Raw genomic sequence first — 25,991 nt, forward strand, 5'->3', positions numbered from 1 at the left:
CGACTGTAGTCACTCCAGCTTCTGGCTAGAAACCACTGCATGACACATTCTTCCAGTATCTACAGTACAAGTTGGCAGGACAGCAGACTCTGTCTGAGGCAAGAGGTGAAAGTTGATAAAAGATATATTTCTTTTTACCACAGTGTGGAAGAATATATTTAGGAGAGCACTGCAGCTCCACCAAAGTAGGTGATTCAGTGCCTTTCATGTGTAGCTGTTGTGTGCTATGTGTTTGCTACAAACACAAATTTCACCAATATCCCCAGGATTTAAATTGGCAACCACCCGGTCTTAAATGTAATTTTGTATGCAAGTGTGACTGAACATGTAGGTGACAGAATTAGAGAGATGGGTGGAGATGGACAGAAAAGTAGAAACAAACTTTTTCTTTCTCCAAATGAGTCCGACAATTAGGTCATCACGGCTCCAATGTATTTACAGCCATATGGCTCAGCTCTCTAATGTGGTTGGAGAAGCTTGGGTGAATCAACCCATCACGCCCTTTTTTATTACCCGGCAAGACACCAATCACATTAACACGTATTATGAATGATGTGGAAAGTATGCCTTTAACAGTAGAGCTGTATCATGGGGAAAGTAATAGTAATAGGAACGAGGAGAAGGTGTGTTTGTGCTGTATAAAGAAGCCACAGTATAAGCAACTATATACCACCACCAAGAGAAACTAAAATTTGATTGGAACAGAGAATGTGCATTATTTTCAGATAAATGCACAGCTATTTTATAAATGAATACTCATAACTATGGGTAATCGTTTCAATCATAACATTGCTAGGTAAATAATAAAATAATTTTCATTTATGAATAAATTATACTTTTACACTATTTTGATTGCCATTAAAGAATGAGTATTTTACAGTATAATGCAGCAGTTCAGTAAAAGAAAATAATGCACTTACCACTACTCCAAATTTAGAGCTGTTAATAATGATCACTTCACTAATCCATCATCTATCTCATTAATTATTAACTGTACTTTTTAATCACTGGTTTATACTGTCAGAAAATATGAATGGCTAGGTTATAATAATAAATTATACTTTAACAATATGTTTTGTTGATCAATTAAATGACTAATCATTTCAACAATACACATAGTCAAAAGTTATTTTAATACAGTGATTGATGCGTGGCTAACTAATTCATGTTTGGAAAAAAAACTGAAACTGAAATTTTCAACTGCATCTTGGAAGGAAGACCATGAGTTGTGGTTGAAAGCTACGTGGATCTTAAGTTAAGATTTTTATTTGATTTTTCTTTATTATTTATTTAGTTGACAAACTACTGCTTCAGTGGTAAAGAAAGAACTTTAATGGTCCATTTATCTCATGCTAATTGCATTGATACAGGAATCAAATCTTCTGATCTGTGAAAATGAAAATGACCCATTGACTCTGTTTTTACAGGTAATGTGAAAGCATTCGCAGCTAAAACTAGCCCTGCAGAAAGCTGAATGTTCCTGCTGAGCTTCATTGGTGCCAGACTGTAACAACAACAACTACACTAACAGTCATTAAAATATTACTGGCTTGACACTTAACAGACCACAGTAGAGGAGCCTGCCCAGCCCCCTGCATGTGGCCTCATCTCTCCTTATACCCATATAAGCACAGTGAGGCCTGAGCCACCCTGACTTTGACAGCTTATATGTAACATAAAAACACCTTCTTCCAACACACACACACACACACACAAAATCATACTGAAATACTGTCTCCCCTGAATTTCCCCACAGCAGGCTATGTCTCACAGTCAACACAGGAGTTAATTCAACCTGAGGGCCTCAGACACATGGGGGGTTGTGCACAGTAGCTGCAGTGTACCTGAACTTCCTCACAGTCACACTGGCTTTCTGTGGATGTTCTGTACCTGCCCGTCGGCTGCTTTAATACTCCTGCAGAGACCTTACAGTGCAGTCTGGCTTCAGGAGAGGTCAGCTTAGTTCATTTTGGACCCATCAGGATTAATTTAGGACTCTGCTTGGCTTGACTGGTGGAGGTAGTGGTTTCATATGAAATTGTATTTGACACCACCACAGTTATACTATGCAAATTAAATCTTACACCATAGCTCCTGGTTTCAGAAGCCCAGTGTTATAATGAACAGAGCTTGCCACAGAGCTAGCACTTGTAAACTCAGGAGGTGCTGTCAAACATGGGCAAGAGGATTTTCTTGTAGGGGGGTCCTCTGCTTGGTAAAGATTAGAGAAGTGGGCTGTGACCACACAATGGCTTTACATCATGAATTTAAGTAGGATTTATTTAGTGCAGAGTTTGTCTTTTGATTCCTGAAGGTTTTAATCTATTTTTCTGTTTTGCTGCAGTGTGAAAGGTGCGCCTTGCAGTAAGAATAGCTTGCTCCATATGAAACACATCAGGGCTTTCATAGGCTGATTCATTGCAACTACTCAAAGAGTTAAAGAAGAATTGGAGCCACCTGTACGGAGGAGAGCAGTAGCTCTGTACATAGAGAAATGCAGGAGTTCCTCCTCTCTTTAGCCCACCTGACACGCTGTGGAAAAACAGAATAATAAATCTTCTGCACTGACAGGAACATTCAGGTGACTGTCTGCCACTGACAGTGGCAAGTGTGAGCGCCGCAACTGCTGCTAATCTCATCTTAACATGAGATATATCCTTGAAGGGCGAAAGTTCAAAGGTCTGATCATTTGATGATGAGCATATCATACTCTATGAACAAATCCAAAATCAGGAATGATGTGATTTCATCTGTTTGTGCTGGTTAAATTAACAGCTGCAGCACTGTCCACAATGAAAACATTGTAAGATTTTTTTATTGATGCCAAAATGATGAGGGTTTGCAGAAGTCCAACTGTGGGGAATCAAATTCATGACTGGCTTTCCCCAGTCCACTAATAATAAAAAATTGTTCAGATCTTAAAGTTAGACTTGAATGAAGAAACACAGACTGCACAAGTCTCTTTAGCCGTACTGCTGATCAAAGCTGACATCAGAATCAAAGAGTATTCCCAAACCTTTACCTGATGTCAAAATCTAGCTACCCTGGCCAGCGGGATTCTTTGTTCATTATGAAACCACTTAAAGTGTTTTAGGGGAAACTTCAGATTTGTTATTTAGTTTAGGAGAATTAAGTGAAATGCAGCACGCTCTTTTGCCAAGAATTAGATAATAAGATTGATACCAATCTCATGTCTGTACACTTAATATGTGGCTGGAGCCAGCAGATGCTTATCTTAGCTTAGCATAAACACTGGAAACAGGCTGGAAACAGCTAATCCCTGCACCTCTAAAGCGTATTAATTAACATCTTGTATCCATATTATTCTATATTACAAATGTTATAGGACATATAACATGTTTATTAGTGAACCTTAGAAGTGACTGTAGGCAGGTTTTGTTAAACCCAAGCTTGCGGTTTCCCTGTGCTTCCTGTCTTTATGCTAAGTCATGATCTACCATACAGTCACAGGTTTTCAGAGGAAAAATATGTTGTAAGGTGAAGGTATGATCCATTTCACAAATGGTTCACAGCAGAAAATAATTTCCACAGAATTTTCTCATTTGTAAGCACTGATAGGCATGTGTGAAGAAAAATGGACAGTATCACATGGCCATATCTTTTGGTTTTCCTGTCTCCTTCACACCTGCACACCACAACAAAACATCCCAGAAACAGTCTAGCAGCCTCTCTATCTTACTCACACACGGCAAGTTTTAGACTCCATCGTGTGCACACATGGTAGTGCAAGGCAAGGTTTTGACAGGGCCCAGTTCCCCTATAAATCCAGCTCTGGAGAAAGTGGGCACAGTAAAAGCAGATAAATGAGGACCAGAAACGAGTGCTGGACCCCCTCACAGAGTCTACTCACAGAGGGTAGAACAGGCTGCAGACAAAGGGTAAGAAAAACAAAATGGAGATGCAGATGTGGGTATAAGAGACTGTAATAGCCAGTTGGCAGCATGGCAGACCTGAGCCCTGACAGAAGTGGGCTGATCCTCATGTGTGAGAAGCCTTCAGTTAGATTACAGTTTTCACAGAAAATCTGTCCCGTAGGAGGAGATCTGGGCCAAAGATTGGCAGCCAGATGGAGAGAAATTACTCAGAGTCAATTAAAGCAAAGCATAACTTGGCTCAGCATATGCAAGGAGTGATGCATAAACTGACCAGTGAAGTTCTGTGAGGGCGTGGTGGTCCGAATTACTGTAAGAGCGAATATGCTCACTTTCAAAATGACTAACTATGGACAGTAACTGATTTGTTTTTGTCTTATTCGTGGCAGAGCCCAATAGCCGGTGTATGCTTCAGTAACGTGTCATACGTTGATGCCTAAAGACTAAAAGTGTTTATAGCTGTTCCGAACAGCCTGTAATCATAGCGAGGGGTTCAAACAAGAACACTGCTCGCTTTTGGACAGTCTCTCTTCTTTCATTCATGATGTTGCACACATGAAAAGTGGTGGACGTAGTTGTGTACAGAATGAAAGAGAGTTCTTGAGAGAAAAGTTCAAAACCTACAGTAGCTATTTTCTCAGCTCCGCACATCAGGCTATTTTCTGCATGAAGTGAGCGTGATTGTTTTTTGCAAAAAGTTACAAAAATTGTCAAATGAATGTCATGTGCTGCAACACAATACAAAATCATCGGGCAACCCCCTGTATTAGCCAATCATGTACATGGAAGCGCAAATTACGAGTAGATTACCATGTTATGTGAATGAGGAAAATCTACTGTTTACCTTCTTCCTCATAGTATTAGACTCCTGTGCACTGATTTAGCATCTGGTAACGCTTCAAACTCTTCAAAAAAGATCAACGACTCAAATTGAAACATATTTTGTCACCTTAAAAGGACCAGTGTGTAGGATTTAGTGGCATATAGCGGTGAAGTCGCAGACTGCAACTGACTGAGAGTGTGTAGGAAAAACTATGCTGGTTCAACATGGTGGACTCCGTAGAAGAGGACCCACTCCCTCTGTAGATAAAAACAGCTAATTCTAAGGTAACGGTAATACAAAGACTTTTATTTCTTTTTTGTGATTATACACTAATGAAAACAAATGTGTATCATATTCTATTTCTGCCAATAGATCCATGCGCCAACCAAAACAACCCCTTGTGTTTTTTTAACATAATTGTGCTTGTCACATTCATTTTTTGTACCCTTTTTCTGAAAACTAAAAAATTAGACTTGGAGTTAGTTTAACTTAAAATTTTTGATGTAATCAGTTTCTTAGTTAAATGGTGGCCTTGTGGACAGAAGTGATAATGTTTCTGCCGTCATGTTTCAAGGCGAATTCCGACCGAATCCGAAACAGTACCAGGCATTAAGAGTAACTATACAGATGGTGCTAATGGTCTCATGTGCTTAAGTAGGTCATATAGAGACATCAGTATTACGCAGAGACTGTTTCATAGGCAGTTAAAACCCCCTTGCAGTAGGTCTTACTTCCAACATATGGATGAAAAATGAATGTGTTATGATAATCTTGCCCACTATGGAGTTCAGTGTGTCTTCAAATGAAGCTGAAGTGCACCCTAGCAGGGGCTGAAGTTGTGATCAAAGGCCTACTTTAAGAAAAAAAACATATCACTTCTCCTCTGAAACATGACAAATAATTGCACATGTACATGAACTGCAATGGAAAAACAAGAGTCAAAGCCAGTTGGTGGGGTGGGCGTGTTCGGCAGCAGTGGCAGCTGGGAAAATGAACCAAATAAAAGGTGTTCAGTTAATGAAGTCCCACTGTAGAGCCATCTGTACATACAGCAGAACGCAGGGGTGGACTGTTGTTTTAACAGGTTGAAATCATCATGCCTTGTTATTGGTGGCTGGGTCCACTCTGTGTGTGTATGTATGTATTTGAGTGAGTCACACCGATGAGCAAAGCAATCCCAATGCTCTGTGAGTCCTCTCGACTTGAACCTGAGCTATAATGCGTGGTGTTCGATAGGCTGAGAAGAGGTGTTAGGTCTTTTTATTATCCAGGTGCTTGGTGGAGTGGATCCCGGCCTACTTATTTACCTAAAGCAAATGCTAAAATAGAACAGGTCCAACAATCGTGTTGGGTTGGGTTTTTTTTGTTGTTTTTTATTGATGCTGTTGCTAGTTTGTCTGACATAATAGACCCAACTGTTCTGGAGGATTTATGAGGTGCCAAACAACTAATGAGTAATATTCAGAAAGGTTATGCAGCAACACCTGCTGTCTCCCACATTTATACACACAGCACAACATATGAATATGTAAGACAGTAGAGGGGCTGTAATTGGCATTTCTTACAGCGTTGAGCTCTAATTGGAGTTTCTAGCTACACCATGTCTTGGCAGACAATAATTGCCTGCTTTCTCCCACGGAGGGAAAGTGGAGGTCACGGTTAACACGGTGGTACAGTAACTGAGCAGAGCAGGATTATCATTGACCGTCACAGGCCCTGGGCCCTGGGCCCCGTGGGAGAGATTAGGAGGGATGGGAGATGCATGAGGTGACGCAGGATCCGAAAAGTAAGGGCGATGAAAAAAGAAAGACAGAGGGGAGAAAGAGAACTAACCAGTGAGCGTGAGGCAGACATTAGAAGAGTAGTATGGTGAAAGACAGAAAGACAGACGACAAAAGAAGGAGAACCAGCAGATGTTTGGCAGGGCTTCAAAGCCGTAGTATTCCACGCTAATTCCCTGTCCAAAAACAACACCGCACACTTTCCTTTCGGTTTCTCATTTTCGGGATCGTCAGAACGGTCATCAAACAGTTTTGACAGTGATGTCTGTTAGAAATGTGAGTGGGGGGGGGGGGAACCCACAAGGTGTCTGTCATACTTGTTTTCTCCTCTCAGCTTCTAATTAGGAACAGATCCCCTGGAGAGCAGCGAGCACTGGAACGCAGTGCTTCTTTTCAGGGCAATGTATTGAATTGCCTGCTTATCTTTCTGCAGAGTAAGCAGAAGGGGAGATTCAAAGAATATGCTCCTTAAAATAGCAGCACAACAATTGTTGCTGCCTAAAACCAGCTGTGAAATCAGCCACAGTATTAAACCTAGTATGGACTGCACCAGCTTTGTTAATGGGATTAAACACCAACGACGCTTTTCTGACCTAGATCCTCATTATCATCATTTAAAAATATCTTTTTGATCTGTCCAGTGGACATGCTAAAGATGATAAAATGTCCAACCGAGAACCAGACACGAGCAGCAATTACATCTATGAGTTTCAAATTCTGTTTAACCCCCTGTGAAGCCTTAAAATATCCCATATCTCATGCAAATTGCCTGTCAGAAAAACCCTACTTTGATACTCCACACAGTCTATAAGTAGAGAAGTGGGAGAAGTTATCTCAAGCGTTCAGGCTTTCCAAGGTAAAACTCAAATTCATTTTCTGCTTTGCCAATGTTAGGTGACTGTGCAGTTGGAGCACTCCCAAGCATAGCATGGGTCCAGTTGACTCACCGGTGCAAAAGATGAGCGAATGTGTTAGAAAATACCTTTTGCTTTGGCAAAAAGTCTAACATCCAAGCCTGTGTATATTAAATCGGAAGACGAGTCAAGCCAACTACGTCTCCCATTGAGCGTTTGTGTAAGAAACCTCCAATCACCAAGCCTAAAACTATGTGTGCTGTGCGACCAATGGCAAGCTGAAGATACATACTACACTTTGCATAACTCTAGAATAATGAATAATACATTACATACATGGAAGAGTGGCTGGGGTGTTGCTGGTCCAAGTCCAGCATGGACCACAGTATTGAGTGTGGACTGATAGCTGGAGAGGTAGCAGTTCCACCTCCTGGGCACTGCCGGGGTGCTCTTAAGCAAGGCACCAAACCCCTAATTGCTCCCAAAGTGCCGTTATGTGGCATTACTCTATCATCTCTCCACATTTCCATGACTGTGTGTTTGTATTTCAGGCCTGTGTGGAAAACATTGTGTGAAAAAATAATTTGCCCATCAGGATTAATAAAGTTAATTTTCTTCTTCATTCAGCAATTAAAATAAATTAGCTTTTGGGTTAATTTTGGATAAATTAAGGAATTACAGTATGGTGGGACGGTTTGCTCCTGATTGCAACAATAGAGCGTTCAGAAAATACTACAGCTCTGATTTCCATCCTTGGTTCACTTCTCCGTAGCAGCAGTCCCTGAGGGTCTTGGTTACCGTACTGTTTAACAGTCATTTGTCAGAATGAATGAAAATACAAAATTCACACCCAAAATTGGACATTCACACATGCTTTTTAGAAAAAGCTGAAATACTGTATTTCTAAACTTCCAAGAAGCTTAATGCCCAACACTGAATATCTGAACAAACTGACACTATAACACCGGCTAAACTGTCTAACTGCCTGGACAAATGTAGCTATTTCTACAACTAATGGTTTCTTTAAAAGAAGGAATAGTGGCTATAAAAGGCTTCTTACTTATATAACTAATTCCATCAGTGTGCATTAAAGATATACTTTTTTCAACCTGTACCTTTTCGCCCCATGTATGGGCGTTTGAGCTTGATTGCCCGACAAATTACGAAACAGTGAATCACAGAAATATTTGAAATTGAGCACCCTTAACTACAGTATGGTCGAATTAGCCAGGGGACTCCCCTGTTTCCTGTTGTGTTGAGACATGTTAAGGTTATCGAGATGACTTTTAAATGTCAGCTTTACAATAGGGAATATGCTTCCACCCAGTGCTCTGTGAGAAGTTTGAATAGACAGGAACTTTTTTTCTGCTGTGAAAATGTGTTCACCATGAAGAAGAAAACTACAGCCTTTTTATGACTACCTGTCAAACTTATAGGGGGTGAGTATTTCATATTCAAAAGATTGGATTTTTAGGTGGAGTACCACTTTAAGACACTTCAAAGCTTTTCTGGAAGTTAAAAATAGGATATATGAGGGGCCACCCAACCCCTTCCGTGCCGTTTCTTCCTAGAAAGTCACAGCCAATTTCAAGGTTCTGGTCTTTATTGACACTGTAAGATGGAGGCATTACATCCCAGTTTGAAGCTCATGTTACCTGGTTGAAGTTTTCATAAAACGCGGGGGTCTTGTTACGGAGCCAGACTTATTACAAGTGAAAGGGGATAGCCAGCGGTGGGGCTTTCAATAACCAGTGTTGACTAAACATCACGCTCAGTGGGGTCAAGCTAAACCTCTGCATTAATCCTCCATATGGTGTATGTGTGTGTGAGATTATATAGCTAAAATATCCTCCTCTGACACACACACACACACACACACACACACACACACACCCTTCTGTGCTAACACTGTCTTGACAGATGACAGGCTTTTTTGAAATGCAGAGTATACTTCAGCCTGTTAGATTTCTGTCAGTATCTGTACACATCTCTCTGCTATGCTTATAGAAGCAGGCTGTTTTTAACTTGAGCCCCTAAAGGTGGCTCCCTGGTCAGCTTAAAGTAGTCTCCTCTGAGCCTCCGCTATCCCCAGATTGTCTGAACTCAACTCTAACAATAGAGCGACTGAAGCACTTTTTACTGCCTGAGGGTGAATCTAACAAACACGGCTAAGCTAGGGTGTTGTGAGAATGACACTAGGCCATCTCTTGGTTCAAGACGTACCACCCTGATTGATGCTGACTGTCTGTTTTATAGCCTGCAGGGTATTCTAATGCTTGCCTCCAGCCTCCCATATGAGCTCTCTCCGAAACAGCGTTCTGTGATCCAGAACATCCTATAAGCTAGCCCTCAGTACACCTTGATTAAAGATATATGCTACATTTGACAGCCTAAGGAAAAGGGTATGTAAAGCTAGCTTCTATGAGAAAGCTTTCAAAACTCCCTCCAGACAAGGCTTTAAAAAGGAAATGCTGCATCATTTCACATTTTAACGCTTTGATCATTTTTATGGTGCTTGACAGTCCACTTAAAAAGGTCCAGTGTGTAACATTTAGGAGGTTCTATGGGCAGAAAAGGAATTCATACCAACGTTTTCATTAGTTTTCATTCAAAGTTACCATAGAATGAACTGTTACTATCTACAGAGTGGCTCCTCTTCTATGGAGTCCACCATGTTGAACCTCCGTGTTTCTACAGTAGCCCAGAACAGACAAAGCTAATACTGGCTCTAGGGAGGGCCTTTTCACCTTTTTAAACCAAATGTGTGTCATTCATATCTTTAGGCAATATAATTATATTTATTACAGCTTTTTTTGTATTCTCAACAGAGCTATTGGTGCACTTCTGAAACAATTAGTTGATTAATGGATTAGTGGTCCCTTCTTTTCATTTTAGAACTGTAAATTAAATATGTTGCATCTTGTTTGGGTTGTGGATTTATGATGGGCATTGTTAGTAAATTATCATGTTCAGGGCCATAATGTGAACTGCTTTGCCCAAAATATCAGGTCATTGTGTAAGATTCCGGATCACAGTTTCTTAACACAAGGGGTAGTGCCGAGAGCCAATACACGTATTGGTAATTAGAGGAAAACTGAGCTCATCAATTCTCTTTAATTCTGAGAATTTCTTTGACACTTTGAGCCACTACACCACAAAAATATTGTAATTATTTAATAGCCCTTAAGGTAAAGCTTACCCTAGGCTAACTAGAGCTAGTAATGCAAATTACCTAATACCTAAAGCAATATGAGGTTGGGATACTACATTTTAGCTCAAGGCTTTCTCCTCATGAAATTGATCTGCACAGGGAATTGTCTCGAGCCAGATCAAGCAAAGCATTGAGGACAAACCTTTGGAAAAGCGTTACAGGTTAGACTAAGTGCTGCCAGCCTCACCAGATCTCCTGGGGACTGGGATAGGTGTGGTGGGAAAATGTTGCCAAAACTCCTGGCATGCATTTTCCCTCATATAGCATTGTACTGGCTAACAAGCAATACTCGTCTTTAATGTTTCCATACATACCATAGCCACCTTTGACGTAAACAGAGGATTAGTATTATCTGGAAACACGACAGGAGGTTGTGAGGTGTAGAGTCACGTCCAGAAAGAGGTAAGTAAATCTGTCTAATCTCTTTAAATCATCTGTGACAAAATGCCCACAAAACCTGGCAGCAAGGATGGCCAAGATATTTGGGCAAATAGCTTCTCCGGCTGGCGTTGTGGCTTGGGCGGTACACTGACCCAAAGGATCCTGTTTGCAGTTTAGCGTCAAGGTCCTCCTGGCAGATCCATTAGTCTCGGCTGATGAAACAGGAAAAAAAAGGCTATTTTTCCCCACATATATTCCCCCCTCTGTCACTGTGGCCACAAAGTGGAAGGCTAGTCGCTTAGAATTACAATTCAATCTCTGAGATGATATCAGAAAGTAGGGAAGAAAACATCTGTGGGATTACAGTTCACGAGGCCATGTGTTCTACACAACATCAAGTATTTGTTGTACAGTAGAGAGCTAACAGAAAATGAACGGAGAAAGGGAGAGTTTACATAAGGAGGTCCCCTGCTAGACTGGAACTTCAAGCCGAAGCTATGCAATTTAATGTACATTTGGCACTTAATAAGCCAACAAATAAGGTCATTCATGCATTCCTAGGATGTGCACGCCAAAAAGTACGTCATCACGTTTCTAGCTTCACGCCACAAATCCCCACTTCCCAACTTTTGTGACTAGACGCCCATTGCGCACATTGGGCATGCTTTCTCTCACTTGTTGTGAAAACAAAAGTTCCAAATACTGATAAAAGCAACTAATTACAAAGTAAAGTTGTGAATTCATTTTTTCAATTTATCATTTTAAAAAGCTAGCCAATAGGTTTCCAAATCTGTCAATACTTTGCTAACAGAATCAAATTGTTTACAGGATATGCCACCTTTATTTCAATAGAATACATTTGTTGGTGTCAATGCTTCTTTCTTAACAGGGATTGTGTAACAGCAAATAAGAGTCCTGAACCATCCCTTAGTTATGCTGCTATAGGCCTAGACTATCGGGGGATTTCCCATGGTGCACTGAGCTCCTCTCTTCCTCTCTCTTTCTGCACTCATTCATGTCCCATTAATGCATGTTACTAACTTCACTTCTTCCCCGGAGTTCTTGTGCTTTCTCGTCTCGCAGGTTCTTGTTGATCCTGGTGGAGCCTCCTGCCATGGTCCTGCTAGATTGCCATTGCCAATACTGTTGTTGCTGTGCACCTGTCTATCTGTCTGTGTGTGTCTCTCTCTCTCTCTCTCTCTCTCTCTCTCTCTCTCTCACTAACTCACCCCAACTGGTCGAGACAGACGACCACCCACCTAGAGCCGGAGGATCTGTCCTAGGTTTCTGCCTTTTAACAGGCAGTTTTTCCTTGCCCTTGTCGCCAAGTGCTTGCTCATGGTGGTACTGTTGGGTCTCTGTAAATAATGTTATAAGGAGTTTGGTCTAGACCTGCTCTATTTGAAAAGTGTCCTGAGATAACTTCTGTTATGAATTGGCGCTATACAAATAAAATTGAATTGAATTGAATTGAAGTGTGTCCAAGATTTGAGTTTACAATCGATCACAATTCTTTCTTGGCATCGAGGAGAGGTAGAGCAGAGTGTGCAGCCATGCTTGGTCTACGACGTTCTTCCCATAGCACGCTTACTAATTTGTGCTTTTTCACAGAATATTTTGTTTGTTGGCATTGCAGAGAAAATACTGCAACTGATAGCACGTTGATAATGGACGCCTCTCACGCAACAGGCGCAGGCCACCGTGTCCAGTGCTAGCATCAACAAAACTTTACTCGGCATGCACACTGTCCTTGCAAGATTAGTAAAACCTGGCAGTAGAGGTCTTGATCCAGAACAAACTTTTGATTGAAAGAAAAGAGACCTGATTCGAAAAGGATCTGAGGCCCGATCCAAATAGATCCATGTATAATTCAGCCAAAGTGCGGACTTCTACTTGGCAGGCAGTCATATTTCTAGTCATGCTTTAGCAGGCTCTAGAGATGAAATTGTCTGTCTGTCAGTCAGTTGACCACTTTGGTGCAGAATGAAATATCATAAAATATACTTAGATAGATATAGATTGCCATGAAATTTAATACAGATACCAATGGCACCCCGGAGGATAAATCCCAATTACTTTGGTGAGCCTCTGACTTTTCCTCTAGCACCATCATCTGGGCTAAATTTCAATTCGTCCAATACATTGTTTAATGACTGATTGCAAAACTGATTACCTTTTTTTCAGTCTCAGCTGTACTTTGTGTTAAGCACTAATTAGCATATGTTAGCATGCTAACATGATATATCATGCCTGCTTAGCTAGTTTATGTTAGTATGCTAATGTTAGCATATAGCTAATGACTGCTGTGTGAGTACAGCTTCACAGAGCTGTTAGCATGGCTGTTGACTCTCTTGTCTTGTTAAGCTGCAAATAATAGCTTGTTCTACATTATGCATAAGATTGACTATAATAGGACAATCTGGATTGTATCAGGTAAATTGTCAATCACAGAAAACCAAACACATTTTCATTTCAAAACTTGTAACAACCTTGTACTCATTGTACTGCTCCATGTGCCAAATCTGCTATTCCAAGTACTATCTGACACAGGTCGGTGGCTTTTAAAACACACTGACCTTTCCTCTCTGTCTCCTTCCCATCACTGCCTCCTTTTAGTCCAAAACACCATATAATTTAACTGGTCACATATGCAGATTTATTTTCTCCAGCTGGGACATTCCTCTCTCCAGACTCTCTATGGTTCCCATGTCCGAGGAGGAACCAGAGGGAGAAAACCAGGACAGTGGCCCAGACAAGGCCTCTACTCCTCTCTCAGGGACGATTCCGGCCTGTCCACCCCCCACTCCCTTGGTGCTTCATAAATCACACTTTACTGGATAGGACAGGCAAGGATACATAGACACAGATTTTATACAAACAGAGGCATAACCACCCACGCAAACTCATCCACATACACACTACACCCCCTTTTCACACACAACTTGTGATTCAACCAGTTTTCACAATGACAAAGGGTCTTCTCGACACAGTGAAACAGCTCGGTCTAGACTTGCAAGGGCAATAACTTCTCACAGGGGCAAAACAACAACATCCGACTCTGGAGTTGAACCCATAATTATATCAGGTCAAGCCTGCAGACACTTAAAAACTGCTTGAAATATTCTGTGTCGGAAGGAGGAGCAGCATATTAATGCATGATACCATCTGTGCTCAATATGTGAAGCGGGAAAAAAATCAGTATTTGAAGAGAAAAGTAGGCAAAATATGGATTTCAGCCTTGCTCGAGAGACCAGGAGGCTGCAGTGAAACCTTGAAAGCAGGAAGGGGGTTGTGGGATACTATATGAGCTCTCAGATGTGTTTGTCTTGGCATAGCCTCCGAGTGATGTCATCATCACCATCATCATCATGGCTGTTGCTCCACTTCTTTGGCCCAGTAAATGACGAAAGCACACATATCCAGCTCTTGGATTCCTCTGGGTTCAGAAGTTGCTCATATTGCTGCAAGTGCTTCAATTGATGTGCAAACGTTACAGAGCACGGAGAACAGAGCTTTTAAATTGGTCTGGTGAGCAGATGCTGTCAGGCCAGATATTCAGACATGGGCTCGCCAAAGAAAAGTGCTGTGTGGCTAAGGCACACTTATGAATGTTAAACAAAACTCACTGATCCATGTACCTAACTCCAAAGAGTTTCTGGTAATCAAAGTTGCATGAGAGAAACTAACCCCCCCCTTATGTCAAGAGTTAACAGGAACACTTGACATTTCAAAACCTCACAAACAAAGCTGAGGGGAGAGACGGAAATTAAGACATTCACGTCCTCGGAGTCAATCTTGAGAAGACATCAACTTCCTCGCGTAAGAGTTTGACCCGAAAGCCACATCACAAAAGAAATAATTTCCCACGCAACTTCTTCACTCTGTCGAAACATTTAACGACTATCTCATTTATGCTGACGGGGGGCGGATTGGAAATGCACCAAATGCGATGTGAATCATACACAGAGACCACGAAATGACAAGCTGGTTCAACACTAAAACGGACTCGTTAAGGAACATAATCGCTCAAAGATGTGCGAGCGAGATAGCTCAAAGGGAATGAATTCACACATGTAATCAGTGTATAGATAAGAGCGGAGAGAATGACAGGATTATTGGTGCCAAGCTTTCTGCTCAGTTCTCTTGAGTTGTGCAAGCTGCTGGCTGTCAGTGGCTGCTTGCATGGAAAATGAGATCCAGCTCCGGGATTGCTAAACCGACTTTCCACAGGAGGGGAGGCAAGGTGAAAAGTGAATCGCTGCATCTCGTCCCGATGTAGATACTAACAGTGTTCATACTGACTGACACTGATAAGTACTGTTAGTCAAATACTGTAACTGTTCACTGAGGCACTAGTACACTAATGTTAACATGACACCTTTAACAGCCTCCAAAATAGAAAGTAACCCATTAAACATCTCAAGTCTCACCTTCACCAATTACTTCTGAATTTACTTGACATTCTTATTGCAAGAGACTGGCCCCCAACCATAACACTGCCTTTCCGCCACACTCTTCCCCCACACACACTGACTGCTGCCAGCCAAACAGCACCTCCAGGTGGTGCCAAGCCCCAGCTAGGAGATCAGGAGATTGGGAGAGACTGAGGGAGAGCAGAGGGAGGCTGGAGTAGGGGACCCTTACGGACAAAGGGGTTAGAAAAGGAGGGAGTTAAATCAAGAGAAGGAAGAGGGGGAGATGTGCTGAGTGAGCATGCCGCTCTGTGTATGTCAGGAGTGTGTTTATGCTACTAATGTGTACTCAGAGAGAGGGAGATACAAACAGGAAGAAACAAACCAAATGTCAGGCAGTTCTCTGAGCGTCAGCTTCAAACAAAGCCACATTTGAATCTACTTTTCACACAATATATGTTTAAAAAACACACAAAAATGTAAGAATCCACTCACCACTTTCGCTCTTCTCAATCACGTCCACCGTCTCGCCGGCCTTGAGGCTGATCTCCGAGTTCTCCTGCCTCTCGTAGTTGGCCACGGCCACGTACTGCTCCAACACCATGGGCTCCGAGCTGTCAATCCCTGAGGGGAAGAAACAGGCTGTCAACCACCTGCCTGCCGTGGCGCCCCGCGAACGACCGCTGCAACCAACTACGCCGCTGTGCACCCGGTATGCCGCCATCGGCCAACCCCCGCTCCCTCCTGCCCTGACCAATCAGAACACAAGCTCACGCCTTGGTTGCATAGTCCCAAACGTCTGGCCATATAGCTGAGACGGACCCCCCAGCCCACAGTCAAGGACTGAGGAGCATCGGAAGGAATCAAAACAAAAGGAGGGAACGGGATGGAAATGTTTGAGGGGGCTGCATCTCGCGCCTAAAGTGGAGCCATGACCTGAACCAAACTCTAAGATCCAAAAGGGAAGAAGTCAAAAGAAGAAGGAGAAACAGAGGAGCTGCTAGTGGTTGGAGGGGAAGACTGGGGAGCGAATGAGTGGAAGAATGGTGAAGTTTCCCTGTGGAAAATCAACAGTGCGGTTGAGGGGAAAGGCCTCCCCTCCACTGCCTTTGGGAGCCAGCCGTTGGACAGCGAGTCGAGAGGGGGGGTGAACACACCAATCATGGTAGTCGGCACTGCTGGCCTTAAATAGAAACATATGAGTGGAGTAAAGAAGGAGAGAGAGAGAGAGAGAGAGAAACAGGGAAGGAGGCTGGGTTCGTGTTTATGTGAAACAAAAGAAGAAAGCATTTCAGTTGGGGTTAGGCTGCTCTGTTTTCTCTCTCTCCTCTCTGATGTTTAACCTTTTCAGTGCCAGCAGTGATTTCGTTTACTGACTTCACGTGGTGCATATCTGATCTGAGTTGCACACATGCTTATTTGCTTGTTTGGCCACAGAGAGATGACACACACTGATTCAAAGGGACCTTTCAGCAGATTACGCTTCACAAGCTGTATCAGTGACACTGATACAGCAAGGACAAATAAATGGATGTTGTGTGGCCAAAAAACAAGATTTATAGTAAAAAAGACTGCACTCATATCTGTCCAACAATTTGTTCAAACAGTGACTTGACTCCAAACATGACTCAAACGATGTGGCCGAGAGCTGATCGTAACAAATCATCAGATGCGTCCCAACAGATGTATATAATGATCCACTGATGACGTTTCTCAACATTTATTAAAGTGAATCATTCAACATTAGTGCATGACAGCTGCAGTTAATGAATACGTTAAGTGTAAGTTAAAGTATGATTAAGGTTAGGCAATTAAAAGATGGTTACGGTTAGGGGCAACATTATCAACAATGTTAACAAGCAACTTCACACCCCCTTTAAGCCTGAACCCTGCTTCATCACAAATGCAAAACTTTTCTGAATATAAAAAGATATAACTGTGGGTAACAGCTCATGCTTCACTCAAAGTATCTTTTCTTTCTAGAAGAAATTAAAAGCAGTGACTTCAATGTGAACTTGATGGCGAAATGTCGCACTACGTACGTCATACATTTTTCACCAATTTGTGGGGGGACTAGATGACAAAGTAGCTGGGTCTTCTCTGGAAAAGGGAAAATAACTGTTGTAGTGAACACTACAAAATAGTACCAGGATCAATTGATAGTGTCAGCAAGGAACTATGTGTAATTTACTAACTCAACTAACGTTCTAACTAGAATTAGTGTCAAGTTACTCTTTAAAGGAATAGTTTAACATTTTACTTTTGTTCTTTTTGCAAGTAAGTAAAGAAAGCAAGAGAAAACAGACTCTTTACAAAATGAACAAACATTCCTACAAGCACCTCTAAAGCTCAGGAATTAACATGTTGAGTCTCAAACAGAAATGCTGGAACTACTTCCTGCCAAATAAGACACGTGGAGTTTTGAGCCATCATGCCTGGCAACCTGCACTACAGGTGGTGACGGTGTACCGATGTGCTGGGCAAACTTCTGTTCAATCGAGGGATAGTTTTCATTATATAGCATATTTTTAACGCTGAATAGGCCCGGGCTAGCAGGGTTCCTTGCTTCCACTCTTCAACCATGTCCTGAATCCAGCAATTGGTCAAGTCTTCTCATCTAACTCTCAGAAAGAAAGCAAATCATATTGAAATACCCCTTTAACAAAGCTAGCACTAATGTTGGTGTGACTGAGGATGTGAACCCTGGTCTTAGCTGTTCACCAACTTTAACTTTGGCACCAAACGATGACACTGAACTTATATTAGGGTTGGGCGATTGGACGAATATATCGGCTGTCTGTGATTGGTTAGGGTTAGAGTCCATCACCGGTTGTTTGTTTTTTTGGTGGATTGTTGTTGTCGTTTTATTTTGCTTATTTAATGGTCTGCCTCCAAAGAACACACGAGGAGCACAGTACTCCCACTAAGCCAAAGAATGAGGTGTGAATATATCTACAATTGCTTGTTGTTTGGCTGAAAGTGGCCTGTTACATTTTTTATAACATATATTGTAGATCCTGCAGTGCAGTATTGTCCTAAATTGTCCTTTGTGACAGCACCAATGCTTATGATCAATCAGGCATGTCCAAAATGCAAATTAAAGGAACACTTTGGACCTCCATTTGCCACAGCAGGTGTAGAAGAAAGCATTTTGCAAGTTGTTTTGCTGGAAACAAAGACTGGATCACATGTATAGAGAAGATGCAGATGACAGCTAGACATCCTACTGAGTGTGCTTAGTGGTTGGCTTGCTAGAACTAGGCTACCAGCTGATGCCAAACAGACACATTTTGGCAACAAGAGATGGGAGATGAAACGCGTCACATTAAAAAAAGATACCAAACATCATACATAAAGGGAACAGGCGCGTCAGCACCAGCAGTGACACAGTACAGGCATCAGTCTCTGATGAGCTCTGGCTAATTACTGCGGCAACAAGAAAAGTAATATCACACTTTGTCAGCAAATCTCTCCATCTTCCCACTTACGACTGCATCTGAACGCTGGATTCTCTGCTGTCAGCCTCTTTGTCGTTTTGTAAATGGGATAAGACCTTGAACATGAGTTGTATTGTAAGCGTTAAGCTGTGCATATCCTGCACGTTGGAGACCACTGTCCTAAAAGATCTAAGAGTAGATCTCACTAGTTTAGAACCAATCGTCACTAACATTAAATATAATGTTTACTGTGCAGCTAACATCTAAATAGCATATCTTCACAGTGGTCTTGTAACATCTTCATGAGAATGAGACAGGTTGCAGTGCCCTCATGCATTTAAGCAGCCTGGAAGAATTTAAAGCGGTATAAAGCTTTTGCGCAGTGCTTAAAAATAATTAAGCATCTCCACAAGTTGTTACTCATGTAAACAGGCAGGGATCACCAGGGATTGCTCATAACCTTACTTCCCCACAGGGCGAGGCTGGGCATTCATCTCCGTCGTTCTTTAGCTTTCTCCCAGGAGGCAAAATAAAGAAAAGGAACATATTGCGGAGAACGTTAAGCAGCCTATGTGCAGAGAGCAATCAAAGTCAGCCTGAGGTAATAAAGCAGCACAGATCCAGCTATTTAAAAGCTTTATGCTGTTGTAATGGCAACCACGCCTTGTTGAGAAATAGCATGAATCCTGAAGACCTGTTATACTCTGCCTTCAATATTCCAATACTTTAATTGCACATGATTTCTTGATTAAATTAGGGTAGAGCGGCTTTCTCAAAGTTCTGCACCTAGTTTCTGCAAGAAATAGTCATTTTTTGTTTGACTGAGTCTGTTCAAAGGGGGGTTTGTCTTTGTTGTTCCTAACTTGTAATGACACACTGACAGTTCTAATGGAAGGAAATAACATGTATGTGTGTTTCTCCAGCAATGCCTCAATTACAGTTAAATGTCTCCGAGAATATTGGCAAAATGTTCACCAGATGGGCAAATCTGTGATTGTTTTTGTGTCAGAATGTGCATTTGTGTTGAGGAAAATGTTCTTTTCCGGTATGATTATTTACAGTGCAGACAATTTTGATTTCACTTCTCTCTCGACTCATCATTCCTAGTACAACCACAGTAGAATGAGGTCACGGGAGTGATCTAAAGCCATGTAGCAGACAAACGTAAGGAACCAGACTTGACACCTCATTTTAGTCTGAGATGCTTGGCTACATGCAGACCTAATGTCCATCCTCAGGGCCTCTGGCACTGCGCCCAGCTGTTGCGTTGGCAACCCAGGTCTGCGGAGATGGATGGACAGACAGCAGAGAAAGAGAGGCTGAAGAAGAGCAGATGGGTGGAAGCAGGGGAAGATGACAGCGCATGCGAAGCAGATGTCGAGAGAAAGCTTAAGTGTGAAAAGAAATAAACTGAGCAACCTAAAAGGGATGCAGCTGGCACGTCGCTCTCACACAAGCACAGTTAGTGCATGCATATTCAACATGTTGACACAGACACACAGGGCTACCTGAGGCCTCTTTCCTCGGGCTGTCTGTAAAGCCGTACATCCATACTGCAGACGAAGAGAAGGAAGGAGAGAAGCAGAGAGAGATTATTCAGTTTGACAGCATGCAGAAGCAACAGTATGGCAAAGCACACCTTCATCACACCTACTGAGCACAAAATATAAAGAGGCAGACTTAGCACTGGGTCCAAAGTCTGGGCCCGCTCATCTGGGAGTGATGTGTGTGTATAGTGTTTTTAAGCTCAGTGTTTTCCTCGTGCTGTAGAGAATAAAGTGCATCTGAGGGCAAGTCTCTGGCCAGTGTTTTGGTACTGTATATTACAAACCCTCCATCCTACGCAAACCCTCCCTCCTTAAGACTGTAAGACCCCCCCCCCATCTCTTCATATCTTTCTCCATTTCTTCCATCCCTCTATCTGGACCTCCTGGAATGTCTGAGATGGGCGTCAGCAACTTCTAAAGTCAGACCCCCTACCCCCCCTTCAAAAAACATCTCAGCCCCTAACCAGGAAATTAAACGCCATGCATCAGAGGAGACAGGGACAGAGGAGCTGGTGACCAAGATTTGGGGTGCAGCAAATGAAGCTACCTTGGAATATTTGAAGGAAGCCATGATTTGTAGCTTGATTTGAGATCTATCAGAGCAACATTTTATTTTAGTGTCTGGCTGTCGTCTTGTCCTGGAAGTGAGCTAATGTTAGGGCTGCAGCACTGCCGGAGAGACACATACACATAAAAATATGAAGGAAATGAAGCAGGACCTAGGCAGGGCAGGCTACTGAGAATAAGAAGGAATGTGCTCGACAACACTACAAGAAATGTCCATCATCACATACACTTGTATTTGGCCTTTACATCTTGTTTTGCAAAAATAATGAATTACTTGTTTAAAAAGGAACCAATATTGTTTCAAGAGCTTGTTTTAAGAAAAAATTTGCATCAGCTATGTTTTATGTTTGGAGATCAGTGAATGTCTGTCCCCCTCGGAGTATCAGCTTAAATGTCTGCAGATGTATATGGACTTTTGTGGGAGGTTCTCTTACAAATAAGGGTTAAGGAAAGACTGAAAAATATCATATTGCGATATTTTTGTTGTGATATTATGTTGATTTTCAAAAACACTATATATATTTTTGCATTTAAATCCCCAACAGCAGTATTAAAGGACCAGTGTGTAGGATTAGTGGTATCTATCGGTGAAGTTGCAGTTGCATTTGAATACAGCTCAGCTTGTCTAAGTGTGTACAGTGGCTGCCAAACTCGCAAAAAACAGTAAGAGTCTTGAGTTTAGAGTCTACAATTAGTTTTTTTTGGTTCTGGGCTACTGTAGAAACATGGCATTTCTGCCAATAGATCCTCCTAAATGTTACTAGACCTTTCAAGCATAAACTGAGGGCTACGACGTTGGATGTTACAGAGATTGTGACAAATACAAATGCAGATACCTCTGTTCTGGTTGCACAAAAACAATTTAAGCATATGGTGGTGTGTTCTTTATACTATGACAGTTTCCCTAAAGTTGCAATATATTGGACAGTTACAGTATCGCAACATATCACAATGTATTGAATCGTAACCATTATATTGTGATACGTAACGTATCACCGGATTCTTGCCAATACACGGCCCTACTTACAAAGACAATTTAAACTGGATTCTCCAGTGGCAGGCAGGCTAAACACACCATAACTAAGTCATCTCACAAATCTCATTTGTGAGATAGTGTAGATTTCAGGCACCCATTAGAGCTGCTGTGAGTACCCAACAGTAGGCCAATTTCAAGACAATAAAACCACTAATTTGGATTTATTTACTGCTTTATATGTTCTATGTTGTAATACATCACTCATTCCCATCTAGCCAGTCCAACTCCCCTTTATCTCACCGTCAACCCTAGTTATACAGTAGCAAATTCACTTTCATACACCCTACTCCTACCCATCCATGTTTGTCTAGAAATAATGAAGTTCCAAACAATACACATTTACAACTATTTGCTTGTATTTTATATTTCTGTAAAGCACTTTGGTCGACACCTGTGCTCTATGAATACATTTGATTTGACCTGACTTTATCCTCATGGCTGGGTAATGTGTCGCTGACACTGAAGTCATGCAACCGTGCTATAGTTTGTTTATAGCCTAACATTAGCTTTTTACTTCTGGCGATCGCATTACGCTTTAAAAAATCCTAAAACTGGCTTTTATTTATAACATAAACCTTTGTTCACCATAGACTTTATTTTCTGCAATAATCCAGAGTCCAATGAAAAAATCCCATTGTCTTTTTCTGAAGGAACCAGGGTGATGCTAACTGCAAAAATACGTCATCCCTGCAGCACCCTATTGTCATCAAAAAACACTGTTGTATATATTTTGTATAATATATTATGTTAACGTAATCATACATTGTATACAAAAAACATAGATGTAGTCAAACAGAGATGGTTGAGGCAAATGTATGTGTCTGAAAAATACCTTGTAACCCCAACTTTTGTTTTCACTAAAACTGAAGGTTTATGGCCTTTTAAATCTTGTTTTATCGCTCTGGGTAAATGAAATAATTCAAAACTTGTGGCAAATATCCAAAAGTTAACAGTCATCAATCTGAAAACAGGGCGGTTTCCAAAATAATCAACTTAATCTTTTGAAGAGATCAAGTTTTTATACTTCATGAGCATCACGCTGTACTGGATCCTGACGAGTGCTGCCCCCGTTGTGAAGCCGACAGCTCCTCTCCGTTGACTCACGTGAGATAATAAAAGCCAAATCCCCTCTCGCTATCCACCAGAGCCTCAGGATTTTTGCTGGATTGATGTTGGCCCCAGAGGGAGGGATACGGACTGGTCCCAGGTCAGTTAGGGTCAAACCCCGCTCACTAACGCCCTACTGTGATTATTATCCACCCGGCTGCTCTCATTGTAGCGTTTAACATCTGATTGATATTAACTCTGCTCCCCACTCCTTCATGCTAAGCCACCCTCCCCCCCTCTGTAAAAATACACACACACACACACACACACACACACACACACACACACACACACACACACACACACACACACATATAGGGATGCTTAATTCCTTTCAGGTTTGGGTGATGACGCCACAAACCAGCAGAACCAGCAATGTTTTCTCTGTCCCTTTGCTGCTGTGGGTAATTTACGGAGAATTCTGACCCCAAATGTCTACATTACCCTGCAATTGAGGGCCTGGGGACGGTGAAAAATGGCATATCTAAAGTCTTTCTCTCTAGGTTTGGATTGGAGGGGCTTATTAGCCATCTGTCTTGTTTTTCTATCGACTTAGTAGATTGTGTTTTGAAAGAAAAGTTCCTGTTACCGCACATCCCCCCTTGGCCGACCACAGTCCATCAACAAGCTGTGGCTTGAGGGCTATAGGAGTGAGCTGCCTGTTGAAACTGTTCAGCATGATGAAATACCTACCAGTATATGATCTTTTTACAGCTTTGGAGATCCCATAAACTTGTTGATGCTGAAACCCCCAAATTTCCTTTCAACTCACTCTTGATAATTCCAAACTGACTGTGTTGAGTCCAGACCGGACTCGCCCCAGAGTGCAGGAGTCATTAACAACTTTTTATCGTTTTGCAGGTAATGACGAAGTCTAAATTACCATTAATAATGCCTGAAAATAAAAAAAAGAAACAGAACAGCCGTAGAACTGAGCTTCATGCAATCAGTTTCTGATCTCCAGATTAAGTTAACTATCTACTTAAAAAAATTTAAATAAAAGTTGCTATATTTACAGATATTGAAAAAAAATACTCGTTTCAGCCAAGTACTCACTCAAACCTACTTTCAACCTTCAACATACAATGTTGCATCTGGGTAAAGTACACATATGAGATATTAAGCATCAACATTGTGTACTTGCTGTGTACCTTTAAACATTAACCCTAGAGTCTTCTTTACAAAAACAAAAAAACAACCAGGAGAAAGTAATGAATGCCATGAACAGATAAATCACATCATAAAAAAGCCTTATTTTGGCCCTCACTGCATCCATCACACAGCTAGCTACACCTGCTGTCACCACACAGCAAGACACACAGCAAGACACACAGCCAGGATCTTAAATGACAAACCTCTGTCACCTGACACCAAGACAAAGGCGACCAATAACAAATTACGGCTAACCAATATTGATCCGACACTCGTGAAAAAGCAGAGCAGCCGAGAGTGACACCAACGCTAACAATGTCAAACCCCAGGCAGAAGCTAACTGGTATCGATACAGCGTTTAGCAAGGAGAGGAGACAACAACAGCGACGAAACAATTCATCCCCGACTGTGACACAAACGTTTGCGTTGACAAACGGCATTTGTGTGCTGACCGGGGGGGCTTTAGCCTTGACACAATGCTAGCAAAATACAGCCATTAGCAATGACAAACTGCTCCCACTCCAGGCCGGGAGAGTGACGTGCTGTGGGTGCTCGCTTCAGGGTGAGGTCAAATCCCATCACAGGCCACATCTGTTCCACAGCGAGCACTGTCACTTCTGTCCAAACCCTCGCTCCTCCTCTACTCCACCTAAATCACTAGTTTTTGTTTTAAACATTACCTCCTTCAGTTTTAATGGAGGCGAGCGGCAGTGAGCACCGTCACTCCCCAGGGAATAACTCTTCCTGCTCTGCCACACTGTGTTCGCCAGGCCTCGTGGCTATAAAGCTGGAAAAGACAATTATCATTTTTCTGCCTAAATCAATACTCGCTTTACTGTATCAGCACTGATATAACATTCTGCTGACATTATTATTGCTGCAATTAAGTGCTCAATGTGATGTTAACTGTGTAAAAGTCAACATAGAGAAGGGATTTATTCTCACAGGTTCTTATATATGGAGGCCGGTAATGGAGGGTGTAAGTGTCATATAAATGTGTCTGTTGGTAGAGGAGCTCCTGATGCTACAAACAACAGCTTGCATGGCTCAAAGATCCTAATTAGCACAGACAGCTTAACAGATATGTACACAGACAAACTGCCCCTGTCCACTAAATCTACACTTGTAAAAACACCAACGCGCATAAAGACACAATCCTCCTCCCTCCTCCGAGTAAATAGGACTGGCCACTCTGACATGAGTCTGAAATCTTATCCACTGTGCCACGTAAACAAACTAGCGCCTGTCTGACAGTCTCAACCCCTGTGGCCTCTGCAGCGCTAACAGCACCCTCCTCCATTCCCTCTGAATCTGGCCCTCACATGGAGGGGTGAGCTCCATCTGCACTCTGCAGAGCTGTGACCCCTAAAACTCCCTAGACCTGACCCTGTGCTCAAAAAACAACAACACATCTGACATCTACGTCCCCCGCTAAGTTGAAATAAGACAAATCAGTGTTTGGTTTCCGTTGGGAGGCACCAAAAAAGCCAAAATGTTCATCTTTTAAAATCCAACTTCTTTTCACGTTTTAGGTGGAAATGTTTCCACTGCAAGCCTATATATTAAGATCTTGACATTTATGGCCTTCAGGCCTGTATCAGGGAGCAGTTTTATAGGGAATGACATGCACCAGAAATCCCTAGATATACCCAAACCAAGCACCCAGGAATAGTGCCAGGCTTTGAAGCCAATTTGACATAATGGTCTAGCCGTGTAATTACAACAATGACGTCTGTCACGTGATTGAATACGGGACCAAAAAGACTTTTCCCTATAAGCTTACATTGTGA

The 25,991-nt window shown here is 42.0% G+C and overlaps 1 protein-coding gene across 4 annotated transcripts in view; it reads right to left on the reverse strand.

The window, feature by feature from the left end:
* The window catches only part of sh3pxd2aa (SH3 and PX domains 2Aa), a 105,778-nt gene that overhangs the window by 27,510 nt on the left and 52,277 nt on the right, over positions 1-25,991 (reverse strand). For 2 of the 4 annotated variants that reach the window (XM_051386087.1, XM_051386086.1), the window contains exons 7-8: positions 20,301-20,345; positions 15,851-15,979 (exon numbers count right to left, since the gene is read on the reverse strand). In XM_051386087.1, the coding sequence (XP_051242047.1) occupies positions 15,851-15,979; positions 20,301-20,345 (174 nt within the window). The remainder of the gene's footprint in view (positions 1-15,850; positions 15,980-20,300; positions 20,346-25,991) is intronic. The other 2 variants (XM_051386089.1, XM_051386088.1) reach the window with 1 other exon arrangement.

The sequence above is a fragment of the Dicentrarchus labrax genome, unplaced genomic scaffold (genome assembly GCF_905237075.1).
Source record: "Dicentrarchus labrax unplaced genomic scaffold, dlabrax2021, whole genome shotgun sequence".
NCBI classification, from domain to species: domain Eukaryota; kingdom Metazoa; phylum Chordata; class Actinopteri; family Moronidae; genus Dicentrarchus; species Dicentrarchus labrax.